The sequence below is a fragment of the Apis florea genome, unplaced genomic scaffold (genome assembly GCF_048593485.1).
Source record: "Apis florea isolate Af1SG1 unplaced genomic scaffold, ASM4859348v1 contig_1615_pilon, whole genome shotgun sequence".
NCBI lineage: Eukaryota > Metazoa > Arthropoda > Insecta > Hymenoptera > Apidae > Apis > Apis florea.
The window spans coordinates 4,554,511-4,574,031 of NW_028256416.1; the positions used below are offsets into that span (position 1 = coordinate 4,554,511).

Genomic DNA, 19,521 nt, shown 5'->3' on the forward strand with positions numbered 1-19,521 from the left:
ATCAAAACAGAATTAAGATAAATAATTTTTTTATATTTTTTTCAAAATAAATAACATAAAATATTATTGTGACTTAAATATATCATATTTTATTGATATATTATTTTTATTATCATATTGATTTTTATTTTTAATTATTTTATTATATTTTATTGTACAAAATCTAAATTACAATTTATATTACAATTATATCACAACAATTTATGTTCATAGGACATGTATAATAAAAATTTGTGTTTTTAATAAATATTTATTATATAAGTGATTAAAATACAATAAAAAATTTAACAAAAAAATATTGCATTGATTTAGATAATTTACTTTATATTCAATTCATTCATCTCCACGTATTGCTCTATATTTTGCTAATTCTTGTGGAAAAACTCTAGTTAATTCTACAAGCATATTTGCTTTAAATTTCCTATAAGCATCGATTTTTCCTTTTACTTGTTCATTTTTAGTTAATGCTTTTTCTATACAATCCTTAGTATATAATTGTGGATTTCTTCCTTGATCAATGTAACTAAAATCACATATAATATATAAATATAAATTTTTGTTGTACAAGATTCTTGATTTTAAAATACTTACTCGAAAACTTCCAAAGGTACATGAACATCTTGAACTTGAGATTTAAGCTTATCTATTTCTTGTAAGCCATTTACTAAACCTTGACTAAAATATTTAGGTATGAATATGTATAAATTCATATAATATAATATAATATTTGAACAAATTTTAATATAATTTAAATTTTAATTATAACTAACCATACTTATGATATTTAAGTTTCTATAAACTTTATTTAATCATGAAAAATTATTATCAATCTTAATAAAATATTTTTTTACAAATAATAACAATTTAAAATAATTGTAATTAATTTTTTTTTAGTACGAATGAATGAAAATTTTATGAAATAATATTAAATATTTATTTAATAAAAAGGATTGTAGAAAGATTATCAACATACATTACTTACATTTTTTGATTCAATACATTTTGTCCTTGAGGTTGAAAATCACTCACTATAATACGTATTTGCCTTACATTTTCAATAAAAAGCTCTAACTGTGTTTCTAAATTTTCTAACGCAGACGCCATTTTTCATATTTCTTATACAAATATGTGTGTGTGTGTGTGTGTGTGTGTGTGTGTGTGTGTAAGCGCATGCGCACGTTATATTTTTCATTCTGCGCATATACAATATGTATATACATTTATATGAAAAAATATTATTTATATTCTCTCTATTTACATTTATATCCTATAATATAAAACTTATATTTTATAAATTGCATAATATATTTTTCATTATTATCATATTTGAATAGTATATCTTTTATGACATAGATAAAATTAAGTATAAAATTATATAAAATAAAATTATTTATAGTGTAATTCATCGAAAATATAAATATATCTTTAATAGTTTATTTTGCATATGTTATATATATATATATATATATATATATGTATGTATGTTTGTATGTATGTATAGATAAAATTTTTTATTTGAATTTATTTAGTAATCAATGATAATTTAATAAAGCTAGTTACTGTATCGAATACAATTTCTATAAATACAATACGTAACATATACATTTCTAGGAACTGTCTATTTTGTAATATACTTTTACGATAAAAATGACGCTAAAACACGTAGTTATAGGCAAGTTTTTTCTCATTCGACAAACTTAAGATAAATTTTCAAAATAATATTGACTAATAGGTTATATTACGGATGAGGTTATGTAATTGTCTCAGGTGGTGGTACAGGTTTTATCGGAACACAAATAATAAATTCATTGTGTCATAAAGGTGCTTCTTATACATGTATTTCTCGCATGCCTGGACCTAATCGAATTTCATGGGTAAGAAAGATTAAATTATTATAATTATCTAATATATAATCAATGATATTATATAATGTAAAATTTGTAGCATGATTTGGAATGTTATGGTTTACCTGAAAATACTACTGCTGTAATCAATGTTGCTGGTCAAAATATACTTGATCCAAAACAACGATGGTCAGAAGGATTTAAACAAAATGTTATAAATAGCAGAATAGAAACAACAAAATCTTTAGCTAAAGCTATTACAAATACTAAAGCTAATGTTTTTATAACAATTTCTGGAGTATCGTATTATAAACCAAATGATATAGAATATACAGAAGAAAATAAATGTGAAAAATATGATTTCTTATCAGGTATATTTTTAATTTTATTGATTTTATTGATATTAATTTGAATTTTTTCATAAATATTAATTTTTAATGTCATAAAATTTTTCATGCATATTTATATATAGTATTTATATTAAAATGTATCAGAACTTTGTCATAACTGGGAAGCAGCTGCACAACTTCCAAAAGATAGCAATATCAGACAAGTTACAATTAGATCAGGAGTTGTATTAGGAAGAAATGGTGGTATGATCAAACAAATATATTTACCATTTTTCTTTGGGTTGGGTGGTCCTATTGATAATGGAAAACAATACATGCCATGGATACACATAACAGATTTAGTCAATTTGTTTCTATTTTCTATTGAAAATAAAAATGTACATGGTATATTAAATGGTGTTGCTCCACAAGTAATTAAATTAAATAGAGATATTGAAGTGGATATAAATTAAATATAATTAATAAAAATTATTATTTCTAGATCGTAACAAATACAGAGTTTACTAAGGCATTTGCATCTGTAATGCGAAGACCTGCATTTATTCCTGTACCACGAATAGTTTTAAATATCATTTTTAATGAAGAACGTGCAAAAGTTAGTTTAATTGTTATTTGTTATTTTATTGCTGTTAAAAAATGCATAAATAATTAATTTTTTTTCAGATTATGCTAGAAGGACAAAAAGTTGTACCAAAACGTGTTAATGAATTAGGATTTCAATATAAATATCCTGATATTAACTCTGCTTGCGCTGAATTAATTAAAAATAAATAAATAAAAATATATATATATATTTTAAAACTAATAGTATATTTAGATTATATTAATTTATATAATGTATTATTAATTTATATGTTTGCATTCATACATTATTATATAAAAAATAGTATATAAAAAATTATTTATTTATTTATTTATGTTATTTTAATTTTATAAATATATATTTAATGAATTTATTTTGTATGTTTTTCTAAAAAAAAAAAGATATTCATTTTAACAAAAATTTTAATGTACTTAATGTCAGTAACTTTCATTGTAATATATATATATGAATTATATATTATTTCAATATACAATATTTACAATATACAATTTCTTCAACCATATGCTTTGATAATAATTTTCATTTTTATAATATAAATAAAAATAATAAAAAACATTATTAAAATGTATTTAAATTAAATATAAATTTATAAAATTAAATATAATTGTATTTTTTATTGTATAAATTTAGCCATATAATAAATCTTTTTGTGCATTAAATTTTTTTATAATTATAATTTAAAATTTCATAATCAAAAATATATTCTTATAATACATTTTATGTTTTAAAAAATCAATTATAATTATATATTTGTTAAATATTTATCAACAAAAAATATTTAAATATTTTTTAATCATTATTACAATTTTTTTAATAATTAATTAATTTGTTGTTAATAGAATATCTACTTACTTAAAATTATTATTTATTCTATTTATTTATATAAAGATTCCTTGTAAAATTAATTGAAATAAATTTTAAAATATCAATAATAGAATCGAATAATAAAATTGAAGAAAACATAAAATGGCGCGATGCTGTGAGGACAGCTGTTATTCATCTAGGAGAGAAAGCAGAAATAATTTTGTTTAAACCAAGTCATTTTACGTGATTTTGTGCATAAAAATTTTGTTATCGAAAGATTTAAAAATAAATAATATCTTATGAAAAATAAAAAGAAAAAGTTAAAAATATAATAATCATTTAATTTAAATGATAAAACAATTTGTACAACGATGACAATGGTAGTAGATATACAATAATTTGGTGGAGGTGGTTGTGCGAACATCAGAGAAAAAACTTAAAGAAATTTTTTATAAGAATAGTGATTTCATTAATTTTAACATGTCTAATTAATATTAATAATAATGACTTGAAATTAATTTTTTTTAATGTATTTATCAGAAGAAGTGAGAATACTTAGACGACGAGAGAAAAGAAAGAAAAATACAAACAGAGAAGTAAGTTAAAGTTGTTCTAAAAAATATAAGCAACGCTTATTTCTTAAATTTATAAAAATAAAAATAAAATAAAGCAGCAAGACAATTATATTCATAAATTTTAACTCTTTTTCGATGCATCCACATATATATCGAATATTTCGTTTTTGAAATTTTCAAAGACTAGAAGGACTTACTTCCATGCATTTTCACAACGGTTATTTGATTGTATTTTCGAAGTATCAGATAATTTTCTGCGATTAAAAGATGACCAAATATCGTCCAGTATCACAGCAAGTCTCCAGTGATAATCATCATTTTTACCACTGCTTTTACGAGGTTAGAATTAAAATCGATGCAATTATATTTCGTATTTATTTTTATCCATATTTCTTTTTTATGCATATTTAAAAACGTATAATTAATTTTATATTTATCTAAGCAAAGTTTTAATATAACTCATATGATTTCATTTGTTTTTGTTCAATCAACAGTTTATAATGAATTAATTTACACGCTTAATTAAATATATAATATATAAATATATTAAAAATATGGTACTTTGGCTTTATATAATTTATTTTATTTATTTTGTACGATTTTGTTTTATTTATCAGACAATTTATAAAAATTTCTATAACATTCCTATTTGTTATGTAGGAATCACTATGAATGCCAGAACTCAACTATTTGAATTAAGTATGGAGGGCAGACAAGTGGATGAAGCAGTAGCAAGTATCTTCCACAGTGTTCTTTTCCATCGAAGTCTTGGTAAATTTAAATACAAGCAAGAAGGTAGTTATTCAGTGGGTACTGTGGGATATCAAGATGTTGACTGTGATTTTATTGATTTTACTTATGTCTGTTGTTCATCTGTGCATCTGGATCAAACTTTGAAACGTGAAATATCAGGTTTTTCTGAAGCTTTGCGTTCTACTGATAGTCCAGGTTCTGGTCAAATATCCTTGGAATTCTTTCAAAAGAAAAAAAATCGTTGGCCCTTCCAACCAGAATGCATACCTTGGGAAGTATGGACAGTAAGATTGGAACTTATTAAATTAGCAACAGAACATGAGAGACAGATATGCAGAGAAAAAGTTGGAGATTTATTAACAGATAAGATTCTTTACATAACAGAAGTAATGAATCGACATGACTATCTACCTAAAATGCCAAATCAAGCTGAATTGGATTTGATTTTTGATACATCATATCCTGATATACAACCTTATCTATTTAAATTATCATTTACAACTTCTAGCCCATCAAGTACAACAATGGGTAATACAATGAAAAAATTAATCAAAGAAACATTATCCATTTAGTTGTTTATTAATTTTTATGAGAATTTTTTTAGTAATGTATATATAATCCAAATTCATTTTTGGTTAACATTGTAAACTTTTCTTTGCTAACAAAAAAATTATTTTGATTATATTAAATTTTGCGTTAAAATTTATATACGCATCGAATTTTCATATTCTTTTAGTCTCTTTTACTTATATAAACATTTACTGTGTTATATGTTTTTATATGTATTCACTTGCATAGAACTTGCATAAAGGACTTGAAGTCTAGAAAAAAACAAAGTTAATTATATATATTTATGATAAAGTGGGACAAAAAGCTAAATCCCACATATCGAAATGCCATTTCTGACTAATATCTATGCAAATTTTATGCAAATAATATTTGTCAGAAAGAAAAGAAGCAAGCTGATGTGTATATGTATATATATATACATATGAATGTATATATATACATATGAATATGTATAGATATACATGCATATACGTAACATACACATATACAATATATATGTATATATATATAATTGTATAAACCTAAAATATTTGTAAAATTTCTATAGTACAAAGGAACCAATTGTGTATAGCAATTACTGTTTTGCGTATATACTATTCCAAGAATATCGTCCACTGTATAAGTCTTCTAGGTAATCAGTTATACATTAAATATCAAATATTATATTTCTTTATCACTTTAAATTTTAATTTGTTAATATTCTGGATAATAGCGAAATGATATCTCGTTATTAATAGAGTGAAATATAACATTCTTTGTTTTATTTTTCTTTAAAATTTTTTCAATAGTAACAAAGATATACGGCTATTGTAAGAACATAGAGTAGTGTAATGTGTTTATTTAACAAAATGAAATTTAAAAGTTAATAAATTTGTCTTAACATATAAAGCTGTTATTTCTTTCTTTCTCTCGCTCTCTCTCGCTCTTTCTCTTTCTTTCTCTCTCTATCTTTTTCTTTTTCTGATTCTTTTGATATTTAAAAAATTTTATATATATGTTTAAAAATGTTTAATATATGGCTGGAACCTAGACTTATTATTGTAAAATAAATTTATAGTACAAATGCTTATTTCTATGTTTGTTATTCATGTATTTAATGTAAATGAAAATATGTATTTATGCGAATGCAAAATTAATTTAAAAGAACTTTCATTGTTTACTTTTGTTAGAACATCTTTGTTAAAAAAAATAATTTATAAATGATTTTAAGTATTTAGTATTAAATAATTAAGTATTTCATAAAAATGTAAAGAGATGGGAAAAAACAAAAGAAATAATGAAATAGTGATAATAATAATAATAATAATAATAATAATAATAATAATAACAATAAGAGAAGAGTTGAAAGATTCCAAAAATATCAAGTATATTTGAATGTTAAACAGTAATATTAACTTTTGTTCTAAAATGAATGTTGTTATTTGAACAAGATTTTAAAAAATAATAGGAGATGTATCAAATTGACATAGATTATTTATATAGATATATAAATATTATGTAATAGTTTAGATTAAACTTTTTTGAAAGATTATGCTTTCATATGACAAATTTTTGTATTAAAAATAAAAATAAGCAAAAAATTTTAATACTTTAAAGTTTCGAGTATTAAATTTATAATTTATTTTTAAAATTATTTTTAAATTTATTTGCAATATGCAATAATAAATACTATTACCTTTATTTTGAAATATGTGAAATTATAATATGCGTGTTCAATGAAAAAAGAAAAAAACATAAAAGCTTAAGAAAAAAACCAAAGAATGCCTATATTCAATAAGAATGTATAAAATATTTAATAGAAAAGAAAAATTGCGAATAAAATAATTTTTTGATATTTTTTAATATGTTCATTAATTTTATAAATATTAGAAAATATTCGAAAATTATAATTGATACTTATTAAATTTTTTTGTTTATAATTTTATTAATATGTTAAGAATTAACACATTGTTTTAAACATGAATGCCGTAAATTGTCTCTAAAAAGACGAGGATACAGATGGTAATGTGGACGCCTGCGCGAGAAAACGGCGGCTTGTCTAGTTAGGTTTTGCTAACAATTTTCCATTTTCAGTTATCGATGGAAAAGGCCGGCCGTCACGTCGAAAGCGCTTCATCGTTGGAAATAATAATACATTGTTAAAAATCGTGGTACCGTTTTTATTTATATAAAAAAATTAATATAAAAAACATTGAATTCAATGTTATAAAAAAATACAACAAAATTGAAAATTATTTGCCAAATAATAGATACATAAAAACAATTACAAAAATTCTGTGCTAAGTGATTTGTAAGATTATATTTTAGCCGACGAACCCTTCGTCGCTGTCAAATTCTTCGATCGATACACTAAAACATTGTGTACTTATAATTATCGAGTATCAGTCGATTAATTTTTTTTAACAATTTTCTATAATCCAGAAAATAATTTTAATTCCATGATAATTTTAAATTTTGTCTTTTTTATGATTAATTTCCTATTTTGTTTTCATTTTATATTTCACAATAGAAAATATAAATAACACGTAAAAATTAATTCTCAAAATTATCAACAGGTGGTTCAAGAAAATAACAAATTTTATTTTAAAAAAAATATATATATACATATATATATATTTCGTAAGAACATTGTCTGGACAATTTCTTCAATATTATTTATAATAATTAATACCCAATAGAAGATTAAATTAAAGACGGAAAGAAAAAAAGAAAAAGATGGTGCGCGATTGTATGTTTAAAATTAAAGCTAAAAGAAATTAAATACATTTAATTAATAGTATAGATAATGAAACGAAATATGTGGCAATTTTTTATTTTTTAATCGAATGATTTTGAATAAATTTTTTTTTCGATTAAAAAAAGTTTTATGTAACTGACATCGATCGAAGGACGATTCGTGATCACGCAATATCGTTCTATTTTTGGGGAATGTTTTTAAATAGTAGTAACCTCGAGAAATACCAGATTTCACCATCTTTAGAGCAAAGAAATAGAGAAATTTTTAAATTAATAACAATCTATATGTATCGGTAAAATTGGTCATGAAACAATGTATAATGTGAAAGAAAAGATTTTCTATTTATGTAAAACGAGTCAAAATTGATTTTATATCTTGTCTTGTTTTATCTTGTATTATCTGGCATAAAATTCGTTTAGGAAGCTATAAAATTACATATTTATTTATACAAGTTTTATTCACTCCTTAGTTGTTTCTTGGTTCAAAATCATTATCTGCAATCAAAGAAAAACAAAAACTCAAACCGCTTTTAATCATATATATGTATTTAATCATATATATGTAATCATATATATATATTAATAATTAATTATTAATTAGTATTTAAGTATTTATTTCGTGTGAAAAAGCTAAAATTATTGTAAATAATGGAATAATTGAGATATATATTTCCAATTTTATTCTATCAATTCGATCGAAAAATTTGAAAGAAAAAAACGTTCGAAAGAAATGAAGAAAAATATATATAAATAAGAAAAAAGAGGAAAATATTTGAAAATTGAAAGAGCAAAGATAATATAAAGTTGTAATTTAAAAAAAGAAAAATCAACTTATAAAAGAATAAAAAAAAAAAGAAGTGTATCGAGGAAGAAACATGAATCGTGAAGTGGATAATACAGTGATTCCATCGAACAATAATGTGGTAGAAGAATGGTCGAGCAATTCGACTATCAATCGTATCGAGAACGATATAACTTCAAATGGTTTAGTGCAATTAATATTTTATATACTTTATGTACATATTTTTATGTTGGGTGTGTTTGGTAATGTGCTGGTATGCTTCGTCGTGGCACGAAATCGACAGATGCAGACAGTAACGAATTTATTCATCACGAATTTGGCATTGAGCGATGTTCTGCTTTGCGTTCTTGCGGTACCGTTTACACCATTATACACGTTCCTCGGTAGATGGATATTTGGCAGAACTCTTTGCCATTTGGTACCGTATGCTCAAGGTGTCAGTGTGTATATCAGCACACTGACTTTAACGAGTATCGCGATCGATAGATTCATGGTAATTATCTATCCGTTCCATCCTCGTATGAAGATCGAAGTTTGTTTACTTGTGATCATCGGTATATGGATATTCGCATTACTACTCACTTCCCCTTACGGAATTTACATGCATCTCGAGGAACCATATACTTACTGTGAAGAACATTGGCCGAACGAACGATTTCGCAAAATTTTTAGTTCCATCACGTCAATACTACAATTTGTCCTACCATTTTTTGTAATTGCTTTTTGTTACATTTGTGTCTCGATCAAGTTGAATGATCGAGCTAAAACGAAACCTGGTACTAAGACCAATAAAAGGGAAGAGGCTGACAGAGAGAGGAAGAAGCGAACGAATCGGATGCTGATTGCTATGGTCACTGTGTTCGGTATATCATGGCTACCGCTTAATATCGTAAACGTTATTAATGATTTTTATTCGCCGGCCAATGATTGGATATATTATAAACTTTGTTTTTTCATGACACACTGCCTCGCTATGAGTAGTACCTGCTACAATCCTTTCCTTTACGCTTGGCTCAACGATAACTTTCGCAAAGAATTTAAACAAGTACGAATTTTTTTTTTCTAACATATTTATTTCTTATTATATATATATATATATCTACGTGTAGAAATTTATTTCGATATATAGTTTTTTATTTTTCTCATGTTAAAAAAAAACCGATTTGGAAAAGTATTTTATTTCTATGTAAGCGTTTCTTAAACATATTATTTCCTAAAAAATTGCAGAATTATTTAAAATTATATAAATTTTATTGAAAATAATTTATCAATTTAATTTTTGAACGAAAATCTTCGTTTTAAGTATATTTGTATATATTTATATTTATGACAGTTTTAAAACTAGTTTAAACGGTTTAATAGAGAATATTATTCATCGAAAGATCTTGTTCTTCGTAAAATTCTATTTACTGATTTTACATGACTGTAAAAGAAAGTCTTTTAAGAGAAATTTACACTCATTTACATTATAATACACAAATTTGCTCGAACCTTATTTTACTTTTTAAATATGCACCAACAATATCTTTTTTAATAATCGAACATCTTGTTAAGTTATTTTAAATTTATCATTATATTCCTCATTTATTTTTTTAATATAAATTTAATTTATACTGTTGTGCATTTTCAATTATAATTAATTTATTTATGAAACAATCGTACTTCATTTTTTAATCAAGAACTTTAAATTTTCACATAAATTAATAAAATTTTCATGAATCCATCATTACATTTACCAAATGAATTCTTTTGAAGGTACTTCCATGCTTTTCAAAAGCAATTAATGGTTATATTCCGAAAAGTACCGAAGAATTTCAGAATAATAAAGAATGTAACGGAAATAATACCCTTCAGGAATCTTTATTATTGAATGAAACGCAAATAAGAAATTCGAATCCAGAAGGGTGTGAATTGATTACCCACGAGACAACAGCCAGCAACGTGTCGAGAGATATAGAAGAAACAGAAGCTCTCTGATTCGACAGAGGTTCAAATGTCAATCGATTAATGTAAGTACTTACTTTTCCTTTGTAAAGAAAAGAGAATAATATCATTATATTCTCTTTAGCATATATGATAAATATCTCGAACCCGATTACATTATCTGTTGGTTCTATTATAATAGATCTCTGTATCACGTGTTCTTGACAAACAAGTAACGAGATTACGTTGTTCCTAATAAACTGAATTGCTTCAATTCAATCTTCAATATTTATGTCAAATTTATTAAGAGAATAGCTTGATGAAATGAAACACTTCACCAACTAATATCGATTTTCATTTATTGTTTTTACTTAACAACATTAATTCATTATTAATTCAATATTTAAATTCATTCACATTAAAATATATTATTCTAATTCTATTTGTGTTTTAGATTAGACCGATTGATGACACTGAAATAAATTCGTTATGAATACTTTTGATTCTATAATTGAATAATTGAATATTATTTTTAAACACTTTCAATATCTGTTCTTTAATGTGAGAAACAGAAAGTGAAAGAGAAAAATGCGATTTACTACAAATTGAAAAAGTGTCAATTCTCATATCAAATAAAGCGCATTTTTCGTATAGTATATTTCTCTTTAATTCTTTAAGTGCAGGAAGTTTATAAAATTGTTATTTTAATGATTGTAACTTTATTTCTTTTTTTTCAAAATTGAAAAACCAAAAGAAAATAAAAATTTATATTTTATCAATTTCTTACAATATTATATTTTGTTTTTATTAATAGAAAAGATTATAAAATATTTGTTATTTTATATATATTATTATAATTTAAATAATAAAATAAAAAAATAATGAAAATCAATTTTTTTTTAAAACATTCCTCTACTTCACCTCTATTTTACAGAACAGCTGTGCTTTCCCTGGAGGCTAAAAAAAATATCTACTTTCAACCAAGTACTAAATTTTGCATGAATTATTATACATTTAAAATAAATGGTGGCGTAAAATTAAATGGAGAAAACAAGAAATATGATTTTAAAAGAATATACAATATATTTATTATATTGATATGATAATATTCATGAATTTAAATTTGTTATAAATTAGAAAAAAATAAAAAGGAAAAATAAACAGAAGCTTATTCAACTCAAATATTCTATTTTTGTGTATGTATCAAAATTCCATTTTTTTTTATTTTAAATTTAATGTTAATTTCTATATATTTATCTATAAAATAACAAAGATGATTAAAATTTATTGTTAAACACGCATCGATTATTAATCATAATGATTATGATAAAAAATAAAATAGAATTACATAATAATATATAACTATTCACTCGTTTGGTTTTACTTATACTTATAACTTACAATTACAATAAGTACATAAATATCTACTTATGTCATCAAATATGGTTTGAAATTTTATTTAAAAACTTATTCGATCGAATGTCCTAGATAAGGGAACATATTGCAAGGGTATGTTCGTTGATAAAAACTGATAACACCATCGTTTTGATCGACCATTCTCGAGAATGTATTCTCCCCTTTCTCTCATCTCCAATTTCAATTCTACAATAACATCTTATTACAGTATGAAATGATTACGGTAATCCGAGCACACCTTGTAAAAAATGATGCTTCTCAAGATAATATATGTATATTACATGTCATATCTATCTATCTATATATATATATAATTATTTACATATAAACTATAATTATAAATCATATATATTTATTACTACTAATAGTATATAGTAAATAAATATTTACTATGTATATATGTATGCATGAATGTATATTTTCTTTATTGTATTCTCATATCAGCATATTATTTTACGAGATTGCTTAAAAACAAAGATTAAAGAAAAATGAATAAATACATTTAAGATTCTAGGCTAATTTTTTTTTCTGTTTATGGTACATGTGTGTATATAAACATAGACGAGATAAATATAGTACATAGAAAAATATATATATATTGATCTCATGAATAAAAATAAAACATATTTACTCAAATAAATTTCAATGATAAAAGTCTATTTATGCAATTAAGACGATTAAATTAAAAAAAAATAAAAACATAATAGATTATAATAATTCTTCAAATTAAATGTGTAGTATAGTAGTAATCTATATAAGAATGATATTTATTGTAGAATTCTATATTTTGTTTACGATAAAATATTTTTTATTTCATATGTTATTTGCAATCATAATAAAATTTCGTTTATCATAATAAAATTTAGTTTCAATTCTAACCACTATTAATGTTGTAATCTTATTCTTTGCTGAATCGATAATGTCGGAGATGAGATTAAAATAATGTATGTAAAGATATATAGAGTCTTTATAAAATATATAGAAAAATATATTGAATGATATTATTTTGTATCTTGTCTGTAATCAAATTATTAATGCTTACAATATAATAACTTTTCTTTTATTTGTATGAACATTAAACATTTTTGTATAAGATTTTTTTTATAGGAAATAATAAGAGCCGACTCTAAAAACATTTAGGTATTTTTATTAACATTTTTACATTTCTTTCAATAGTTACGTCATGATCTGTGCCTCGCATTTATTTTATACAAAGCTGTAACATTTAGAGAGAGCAATAAATCTGCTCTATGTTATTTTACGTGAAATATATTTTCTTCGTGATATTTTCATTTAGCAAATTTTATATTTTTTTCTTTATTTTTTTATTCATGTTTATATATATATATATATATATACATATATATGTATATATGTTGTATATATAGTAGAATCTCAATTGTGATAAAATGAAATACGTATTAACAAAATAAGTGCAAATTTCGATGTTCGTATAACAAACGCAATAATTAATTATTTTTACAATGATATTAATAAAATGATTTTTTTATTGTAATACATGAAATCATGCTTCACTATGTACTATTGGAATGAATATAGTTTCCGTGCAATGATTAAAGTTGCAATAATCGAGATTCTATTGTATATGCATTCATTTATATATATTCGTATTTTTTATTATATTTAAATGTAATTGCAAATATGTAGATAATATATTAAAATTAATATTTGCAAAATATTTCATTTTATCGTACAATAAATCAATGCTTATGTAATAAGAGAATTACCCAATATAACAAAAAGAAATACATACATGTACGAAAATATTTTAAATATTTTTTAAAATAAACAAATAATATTATTATTTGATTCATATTCCATCACAGTAATTACAACAAAATTCGACCAATATCTTAAAAAATTCACATTGATTATTTATAAGCAAATTAACTTAATCTTTTTAAAACTTCATCTTATTTCATCATAAATTCACAAATCTCTTTGTTACCGCATTGTATCAGATTTCATATTTAAAGAACATGAAAGAGGCACAAAAGAACATATTACTTTCAAAACTTGTTTTACATTTTTTATCTTTTTTTTCCCGTTATTCTTTCTCATTGTTATATTTTTAAGCTGCATTTATATATTATTCCAATAAACATTAATACCAAAGAGAACATCCTGATACTCAACAATTAATTATATATTTAGAATATTAGAATAATTTATCATTCTATTGTTTTTGTATTATAAGTAAGAAGTATATTCATGATATGATGTAGTAGTACAACATAATATGATAAATATATTTCAATATAAAAATTGATTAAATTAATCATATCAATTCAATATAACGTTAAATCGTATGCGCTATACAATCCAATTATTTTTTTTCCAGGTACAAATGTTTTTCTGCGCATACAATATATAATAATCTCCTTGGTATTAACATTACATTATTTTTGGATATTACTGAACATTGACGTTATATCCCTTCAGCATGATAGAGTTAATTAGATCTTTATTAAGATATAAAGGTATAGATGAATTTCATCTAAGCCATAATTTCAATCGAAGAGCATCTACACCATTTAAATAGTACCGAAATAATCGTTTATCACGTACAAAACCAAGATTCTCGTACAAACGTAATGCTGGTCGATTAGTAATTTCTGTTTCTAAAACTACTTCACCAGCATTATCTTCCACCATAGCCTGGATCGCTCTTCTTACCAGGTTTGATCCAATCTTTTGCTTTCGATATTTTACATCGACAGCTAACATTGCAATGTATCCACGTTTTATGACTTTTCTGTGGATGTCCAGCTTGCAGACAATGGCACCAACACACTCGTCACCAAACATCGCCTTGACGAACAAAAAGCAAGAGTTTGTAAATTCTACACACCTGCAAGACAAAGGCATCCGACCAAAGCTGGCTAACAATTTTTTTTATTTCTTAATATTTTCTAATACCATATTGATTATTTCTTAAATAGAATCATATAAATAAAGATACACAATATTATGAAATAAATATCTTTTCCAGCATTGTTTGAATATATTTCATTGTTTTAAAAATATACATATATTTTGTTATTTCAATAATATACATACCAGAAAACATAATTTTGGCCAATTATAAATGAAATATCTATATGTGTAAATAGAATATGGTTCACTTAGGTCCTTTTGTATTAACTTCATAATATCAGGCATTTGTAATTCACTTGTGTAACTAACATACTTTATATCATTACCTCTACTTTCCAACGATAATGTCCCTGGTAATGTACCTAATTATATATAAAAAATAATCAATATAAAAATTTCATAAAGATACACTTAACTATTAAAATTTATATGTACAAAAATTAAATTTTAATTAATAGATATAGAAGATTAATTTCTTATACCATATTGATTTAACTGAGTAGTTTCAGGTTGTGTAAGATTAGTCATGCTAGTAATTCTTTCAGGAGAATTACAAATTCCATTGACTCGAGATATTCCATTTCTATGTGATTCTCCATATATTTCAGTTGTCTTTAAACTAAGTCGAGATGTAATATCTAATGTAGCAATATCTGTCAAAGAGTTTTCATTCTTTTCTTCGATGCTATTTTGTTCACCTTCTGATTCATTTCCATCTGTAACACTTTCTACGTTTATCTTTTCCATTTTAATTTTTTCGATATTTCTTTTTTTCAAATATCGGAATTTCTATTCACAAGATACAATTTGAGAAAAGAATTTTAAAGATGATAATTTTTTCGTTTTTATATAATATATTGCTGTGACATTAAGGCTTTTAGATGTCATATCAATTTTTCAATCGAATTTTCATAATTATGATGAGTTAAACAATTTTCGTGCTGTTAATGTTATTTTCAAATATAAAATTCTAACGTAGCCCTTCAACCGATGGACACCATATTGAATTTTCAATGATCATTAAGAAGACAAACATAAACAATATGCAACTAGCAACCATATCTTAATTTTAGTATTATATTACTATCATTTTTTAAAATATTAGATAAAAAATAAATAAATATAATTGATAAAATAATATAATTAAATTTTGTATAATTTAACTTTAGATTCTATAATATTTATAATAATATTTTTTACAAAAATCATTTTAATATAAATAGAATTTTATTCTTGTTATAAACAATAAATAAATATAAAATTTTTATATTAAGAAAATAGTATATTTAAAAATAATATAAAAACAAATAAAATAATGTTGATTTTTATTATAATACATATTCTATTTCAGAATTGTAAGAGGGCGCTTATATTCTTGGACAATATCAGAAGTAGGTAGAAGTTCTATTAATATTAAAAAGTTTAAGGTTCTTTTCGACTAAAGCACCATGGGTGAGTTGTTTGATGTAATGTGAATTTTGTTTTTATCGCTTTGAATCAACTTTTTTAGCATTAAAGTTATTATTAAATGATTATTAAGAATCTATAAAAACATTAAATTTTTCTATTTAGATGTATATTATTTTCATATATACAAATTAAAAGTTTAAAAATTTATCATATATCGATGGTTTTTCCATACTTTTCTTATTTTAACAATATAATCTTTATATAATATAATCTGCTTAAATTTTATATTTATTATATTCAATATATTGTTTTGTCAAATATAATACTATGTATTATATTTTAGACAAAATTGAAATTGAATAATTATATATCATTAATGATATTTTTTTTTTATGTTATAGGTATTTCTCGCGATCATTGGCATAAGAGGCGAGCAACTGGTGGTAAAAGAAAGCCAATCCGTAAAAAGAGAAAATTTGAATTAGGTCGTCCAGCTGCAAATACGAAACTTGGACCTCAACGTATACATACGGTAATATTATACAATTTTTCATATAAAAATTTTAAATTATTTATTATCACAAATAAATTATAATTCTATTCAGTCACAAAATATAACAAATATTAATATACATTATTTATTGTACATCATATTATTTACTTTTGCTTCAAAGTCTAAAATTTCTAAAAAATATGAAATTAAATAATTTTGTACGAAGACGTATAATTCTTCTTTTTTGAAAATAATGCAATAATATTTAAATATGATGACTAACTTTACCTACTCTGAGTATTATGTTGACTCATATCCCACAGCGAACTGAATAAAATTATTATATATTATTTATATTTTTTTACAAAATAAACATAATCTTTATGAATTCATTTTTCCTTATAAATCAGGTACGTACTAGAGGTGGTAACAAAAAATATAGAGCACTTCGTTTAGATACAGGAAATTTTTCATGGGGATCTGAGTGTACTACAAGAAAAACACGTATTATAGATGTAGTTTATAATGCATCAAATAATGAATTGGTGAGAACAAAAACTCTTGTAAAAAATGCAATTGTCACTATTGATGCAACACCTTTCAGACAATGGTATGAAGGTCATTATGTTTTACCATTGGGTCGTAAACGAGGTGCTAAACTGGTAAGTGAATAAATTTTTCACTTTCAATATAATAGATAAATTAATAACATAACATAACTAATAAATTAATAATTATTTAAATATATAGACTGAAGCTGAAGAAGAAGTTTTAAATAAAAAACGTTCAAAAAAAGCAGAAACTAAATATAAAGCAAGGCAACGATTTGCTAAAGTTGAACCTGCTCTTGAGGAACAATTTGCTACAGGACGTGTTCTTGGTGAATAAAATTTTCATAATATATAAATTAACTTTCTAATATATGTAAATATAATAACTATTGTTATTTTAACTTCAGATTTTCATATAAATTATATTCTATATTAAATAATGCTGAGTCATAATTTTAAATGAAAATATCGAAATAAAAAATATCAGATATATTTTTTTTATGGACTAAATTATTCATCAAGTCATATTACATGTACATTCATATTTTAATTTCAGCTTGTATATCAAGTAGACCTGGACAGTGCGGTCGTGCAGATGGTTATATACTTGAAGGAAAAGAACTTGAATTTTATATGAGAAAAATTAAAAGCAAAAAAGCCAAATAAATATGTAACTACAAGAAGAAAATAAAATAATTTGTATGAAAAAATTTTAATAAGTAATTGATATCTCCTTATTTATATGAAATAATTTTTCTGAAATTTAAGAACATAAAAATATATAGATTTAAAATATTTAAACGACAATATAAATATGTAGGAAATATAGAAATATATATATATATATAAACATATAAAAACTTATATATCTACTATTAGTTCATCTTACGGATAGATACTGGAAGCAATTAGAAATAGAAATACAGAATATACAAAAAGATATTTGATGTTATGTACAAATGATATTATTATACAATTTAATTTATACAATATTATTATCTCTACAAAAAGAACAGAAATAAAAAGATAGAGAAAGAACAGAAAAAAAAAATTAGAAAAACAACGCCATCTCTTGAGTTAAAAATGTTTTCAAAGATAAAATAAGAATTGATTCTTACCATTTTTTTATAATTTCTTTGGTATTCAAGAGATAGCGCTATTTCTCTAATTTATCCTATTTCTGTTCTTTTCACATAATATTTCTTTGCCTGTGATATGTATGAAAATTTCGTCTCAAATGCTATATTCTTATTAATAAGTCAAAGCTTTCAGAATTCGTCCACAAGATAACGCTACTTATATTAAATTTGTTCTCCACATTTGCTCAGTTGTTCTATTGAAAAGTGCATTTCCGATAAAAAAAATTGCCTATAGTGAAATTTCTCAAATTCGCTATTTATTTTTTTCTTGATTTTAAACAAATATATTCTACCAATAATATATAAGAAAAAAAAATAGTAGCGATAATTTATGATATTTAAAGATATCTATCTATGAAGTATTATAAATGAAGCTATACTGTTGTAATAAATGTTTCAGAATGAAAAACGCAGAAATATTGAGAAAGGAAAAGAAAAAGGAAGTTTTTATTGAGTTAGGAAAAAAGAATTTTTTGGAAGAAAGAAAAAAATATAAAGATATAAAAAATATACATGTATGACATAAAAATATATATAAGATATATTATGATAAATAAAAATAATATATACATATATATTATGTACATATATGTAATACATTTGTGATAAAAATACATAATATCGTTATTATATGCATTGAAGTTTGGTTTCAT

At 23.0% G+C, this 19,521-nt stretch overlaps 6 protein-coding genes across 11 annotated transcripts; 4 read left to right on the plus strand and 2 right to left on the minus strand.

The window, feature by feature from the left end:
- Positions 1 to 230: 230 nt before the first annotated feature.
- MED10 (mediator complex subunit 10) lies at positions 231 to 1,455 on the minus strand. Its single transcript, XM_086917570.1, has 3 exons — positions 983 to 1,455; positions 592 to 675; positions 231 to 523 (listed from the first exon to the last, which is right to left on the minus strand). The coding sequence occupies exons 1-3, from the start codon at positions 1,102 to 1,104 to the stop codon at positions 334 to 336; spliced, it is 396 nt and encodes a 131-aa protein (XP_086773696.1). The 5' UTR covers positions 1,105 to 1,455; the 3' UTR covers positions 231 to 333.
- On the plus strand, positions 1,151 to 3,281 carry LOC100867078 (epimerase family protein SDR39U1). The gene is made up of 6 exons (XM_003690443.4): positions 1,151 to 1,672; positions 1,768 to 1,874; positions 1,945 to 2,215; positions 2,339 to 2,604; positions 2,676 to 2,789; positions 2,858 to 3,281. The coding sequence occupies exons 1-6, from the start codon at positions 1,648 to 1,650 to the stop codon at positions 2,966 to 2,968; spliced, it is 894 nt and encodes a 297-aa protein (XP_003690491.1). The 5' UTR covers positions 1,151 to 1,647; the 3' UTR covers positions 2,969 to 3,281.
- A 469-nt stretch (positions 3,282 to 3,750) lies between these two features.
- Positions 3,751 to 6,388, plus strand: Atg101 (autophagy-related protein 101). Of its 5 annotated transcripts, none has more exons than XM_086917544.1 (4): positions 3,754 to 4,198; positions 4,360 to 4,516; positions 4,838 to 4,972; positions 5,090 to 6,388. In XM_086917544.1, the coding sequence occupies exons 3-4, from the start codon at positions 4,846 to 4,848 to the stop codon at positions 5,500 to 5,502; spliced, it is 540 nt and encodes a 179-aa protein (XP_086773670.1). In that variant the 5' UTR covers positions 3,754 to 4,198; positions 4,360 to 4,516; positions 4,838 to 4,845; the 3' UTR covers positions 5,503 to 6,388. The 5 variants fall into 5 exon arrangements, with proteins under 5 accessions (XP_086773659.1, XP_086773670.1, XP_012347825.1 ...); XM_086917549.1 differs by having other exon boundaries at positions 3,990 to 4,198; positions 4,365 to 4,516; XM_086917533.1 differs by having other exon boundaries at positions 3,751 to 4,198; positions 4,365 to 4,516; positions 4,838 to 6,388.
- Positions 6,389 to 8,997: 2,609 nt separating this feature from the next.
- Positions 8,998 to 12,137, plus strand: LOC100869455 (prolactin-releasing peptide receptor). Of its 2 annotated transcripts, none has more exons than XM_086917512.1 (3): positions 8,998 to 10,083; positions 10,794 to 11,047; positions 11,896 to 12,137. In XM_086917512.1, exons 1-2 carry the CDS (start codon positions 9,112 to 9,114, stop codon positions 11,013 to 11,015), a joined length of 1,194 nt encoding a protein of 397 aa, XP_086773638.1. In that variant the 5' UTR covers positions 8,998 to 9,111; the 3' UTR covers positions 11,016 to 11,047; positions 11,896 to 12,137. The 2 variants fall into 2 exon arrangements, with proteins under 2 accessions (XP_086773638.1, XP_031774026.1); XM_031918166.2 differs by lacking the exon at positions 11,896 to 12,137 and adding an exon at positions 11,416 to 11,853.
- A 1,365-nt stretch (positions 12,138 to 13,502) lies between these two features.
- LOC116414830 (N-alpha-acetyltransferase 30) lies at positions 13,503 to 16,619 on the minus strand. Its single transcript, XM_031918169.2, has 3 exons — positions 15,758 to 16,619; positions 15,459 to 15,637; positions 13,503 to 15,209 (listed from the first exon to the last, which is right to left on the minus strand). The coding sequence occupies exons 1-3, from the start codon at positions 16,020 to 16,022 to the stop codon at positions 14,892 to 14,894; spliced, it is 762 nt and encodes a 253-aa protein (XP_031774029.1). The 5' UTR covers positions 16,023 to 16,619; the 3' UTR covers positions 13,503 to 14,891.
- Positions 16,620 to 16,624: 5 nt separating this feature from the next.
- On the plus strand, positions 16,625 to 18,439 carry RpS8 (ribosomal protein S8). The gene is made up of 5 exons (XM_003690304.4): positions 16,625 to 16,727; positions 17,087 to 17,217; positions 17,589 to 17,840; positions 17,929 to 18,058; positions 18,286 to 18,439. The coding sequence occupies exons 1-5, from the start codon at positions 16,724 to 16,726 to the stop codon at positions 18,393 to 18,395; spliced, it is 627 nt and encodes a 208-aa protein (XP_003690352.1). The 5' UTR covers positions 16,625 to 16,723; the 3' UTR covers positions 18,396 to 18,439.
- Positions 18,440 to 19,521: the final 1,082 nt, after the last annotated feature.

Bases quoted from the DNA above. Each gene is read 5' to 3' on its own strand.
- MED10 (XM_086917570.1), bottom strand. From the start codon at position 1,104: ATGGCGTCTGCGTTAGAAAATTTAGAAACACAGTTAGAGCTTTTTATT. The intron at 676-982 runs GTAAGTAATGTA...TAAATATTTTAG, and splicing joins AATGTATTGAATCAAAAAAT to TCAAGGTTTAGTAAATGGCT. The intron at 524-591 runs GTAAGTATTTTA...ATGTGATTTTAG, and splicing joins GTACCTTTGGAAGTTTTCGA to TTACATTGATCAAGGAAGAA.
- LOC100867078 (XM_003690443.4), top strand. From the start codon at position 1,648: ATGACGCTAAAACACGTAGTTATAG. The intron at 1,875-1,944 runs GTAAGAAAGATT...TAAAATTTGTAG, and splicing joins GACCTAATCGAATTTCATGG to CATGATTTGGAATGTTATGG. The intron at 2,605-2,675 runs GTAATTAAATTA...TATTATTTCTAG, and splicing joins TAAATGGTGTTGCTCCACAA to ATCGTAACAAATACAGAGTT.
- Atg101 (XM_086917533.1), top strand. From the start codon at position 4,846: ATGAATGCCAGAACTCAACTATTTGAATTAAGTATGGAGGGCAGACAA.
- LOC100869455 (XM_086917512.1), top strand. From the start codon at position 9,112: ATGAATCGTGAAGTGGATAATACAGTGATTCCATCGAACAATAATGTG. The intron at 10,084-10,793 runs GTACGAATTTTT...ATTCTTTTGAAG, and splicing joins TTCGCAAAGAATTTAAACAA to GTACTTCCATGCTTTTCAAA.
- LOC116414830 (XM_031918169.2), bottom strand. From the start codon at position 16,022: ATGGAAAAGATAAACGTAGAAAGTGTTACAGATGGAAATGAATCAGAA. The intron at 15,638-15,757 runs GTATAAGAAATT...ATATATAATTAG, and splicing joins TACTCAGTTAAATCAATATG to GTACATTACCAGGGACATTA. The intron at 15,210-15,458 runs GTATGTATATTA...TTGTTCGTCAAG, and splicing joins GGCCAAAATTATGTTTTCTG to GCGATGTTTGGTGACGAGTG.
- RpS8 (XM_003690304.4), top strand. The intron at 17,218-17,588 runs GTAATATTATAC...CTTATAAATCAG, and splicing joins GACCTCAACGTATACATACG to GTACGTACTAGAGGTGGTAA. The intron at 18,059-18,285 runs GTGAATAAAATT...TTTTAATTTCAG, and splicing joins TGCTACAGGACGTGTTCTTG to CTTGTATATCAAGTAGACCT.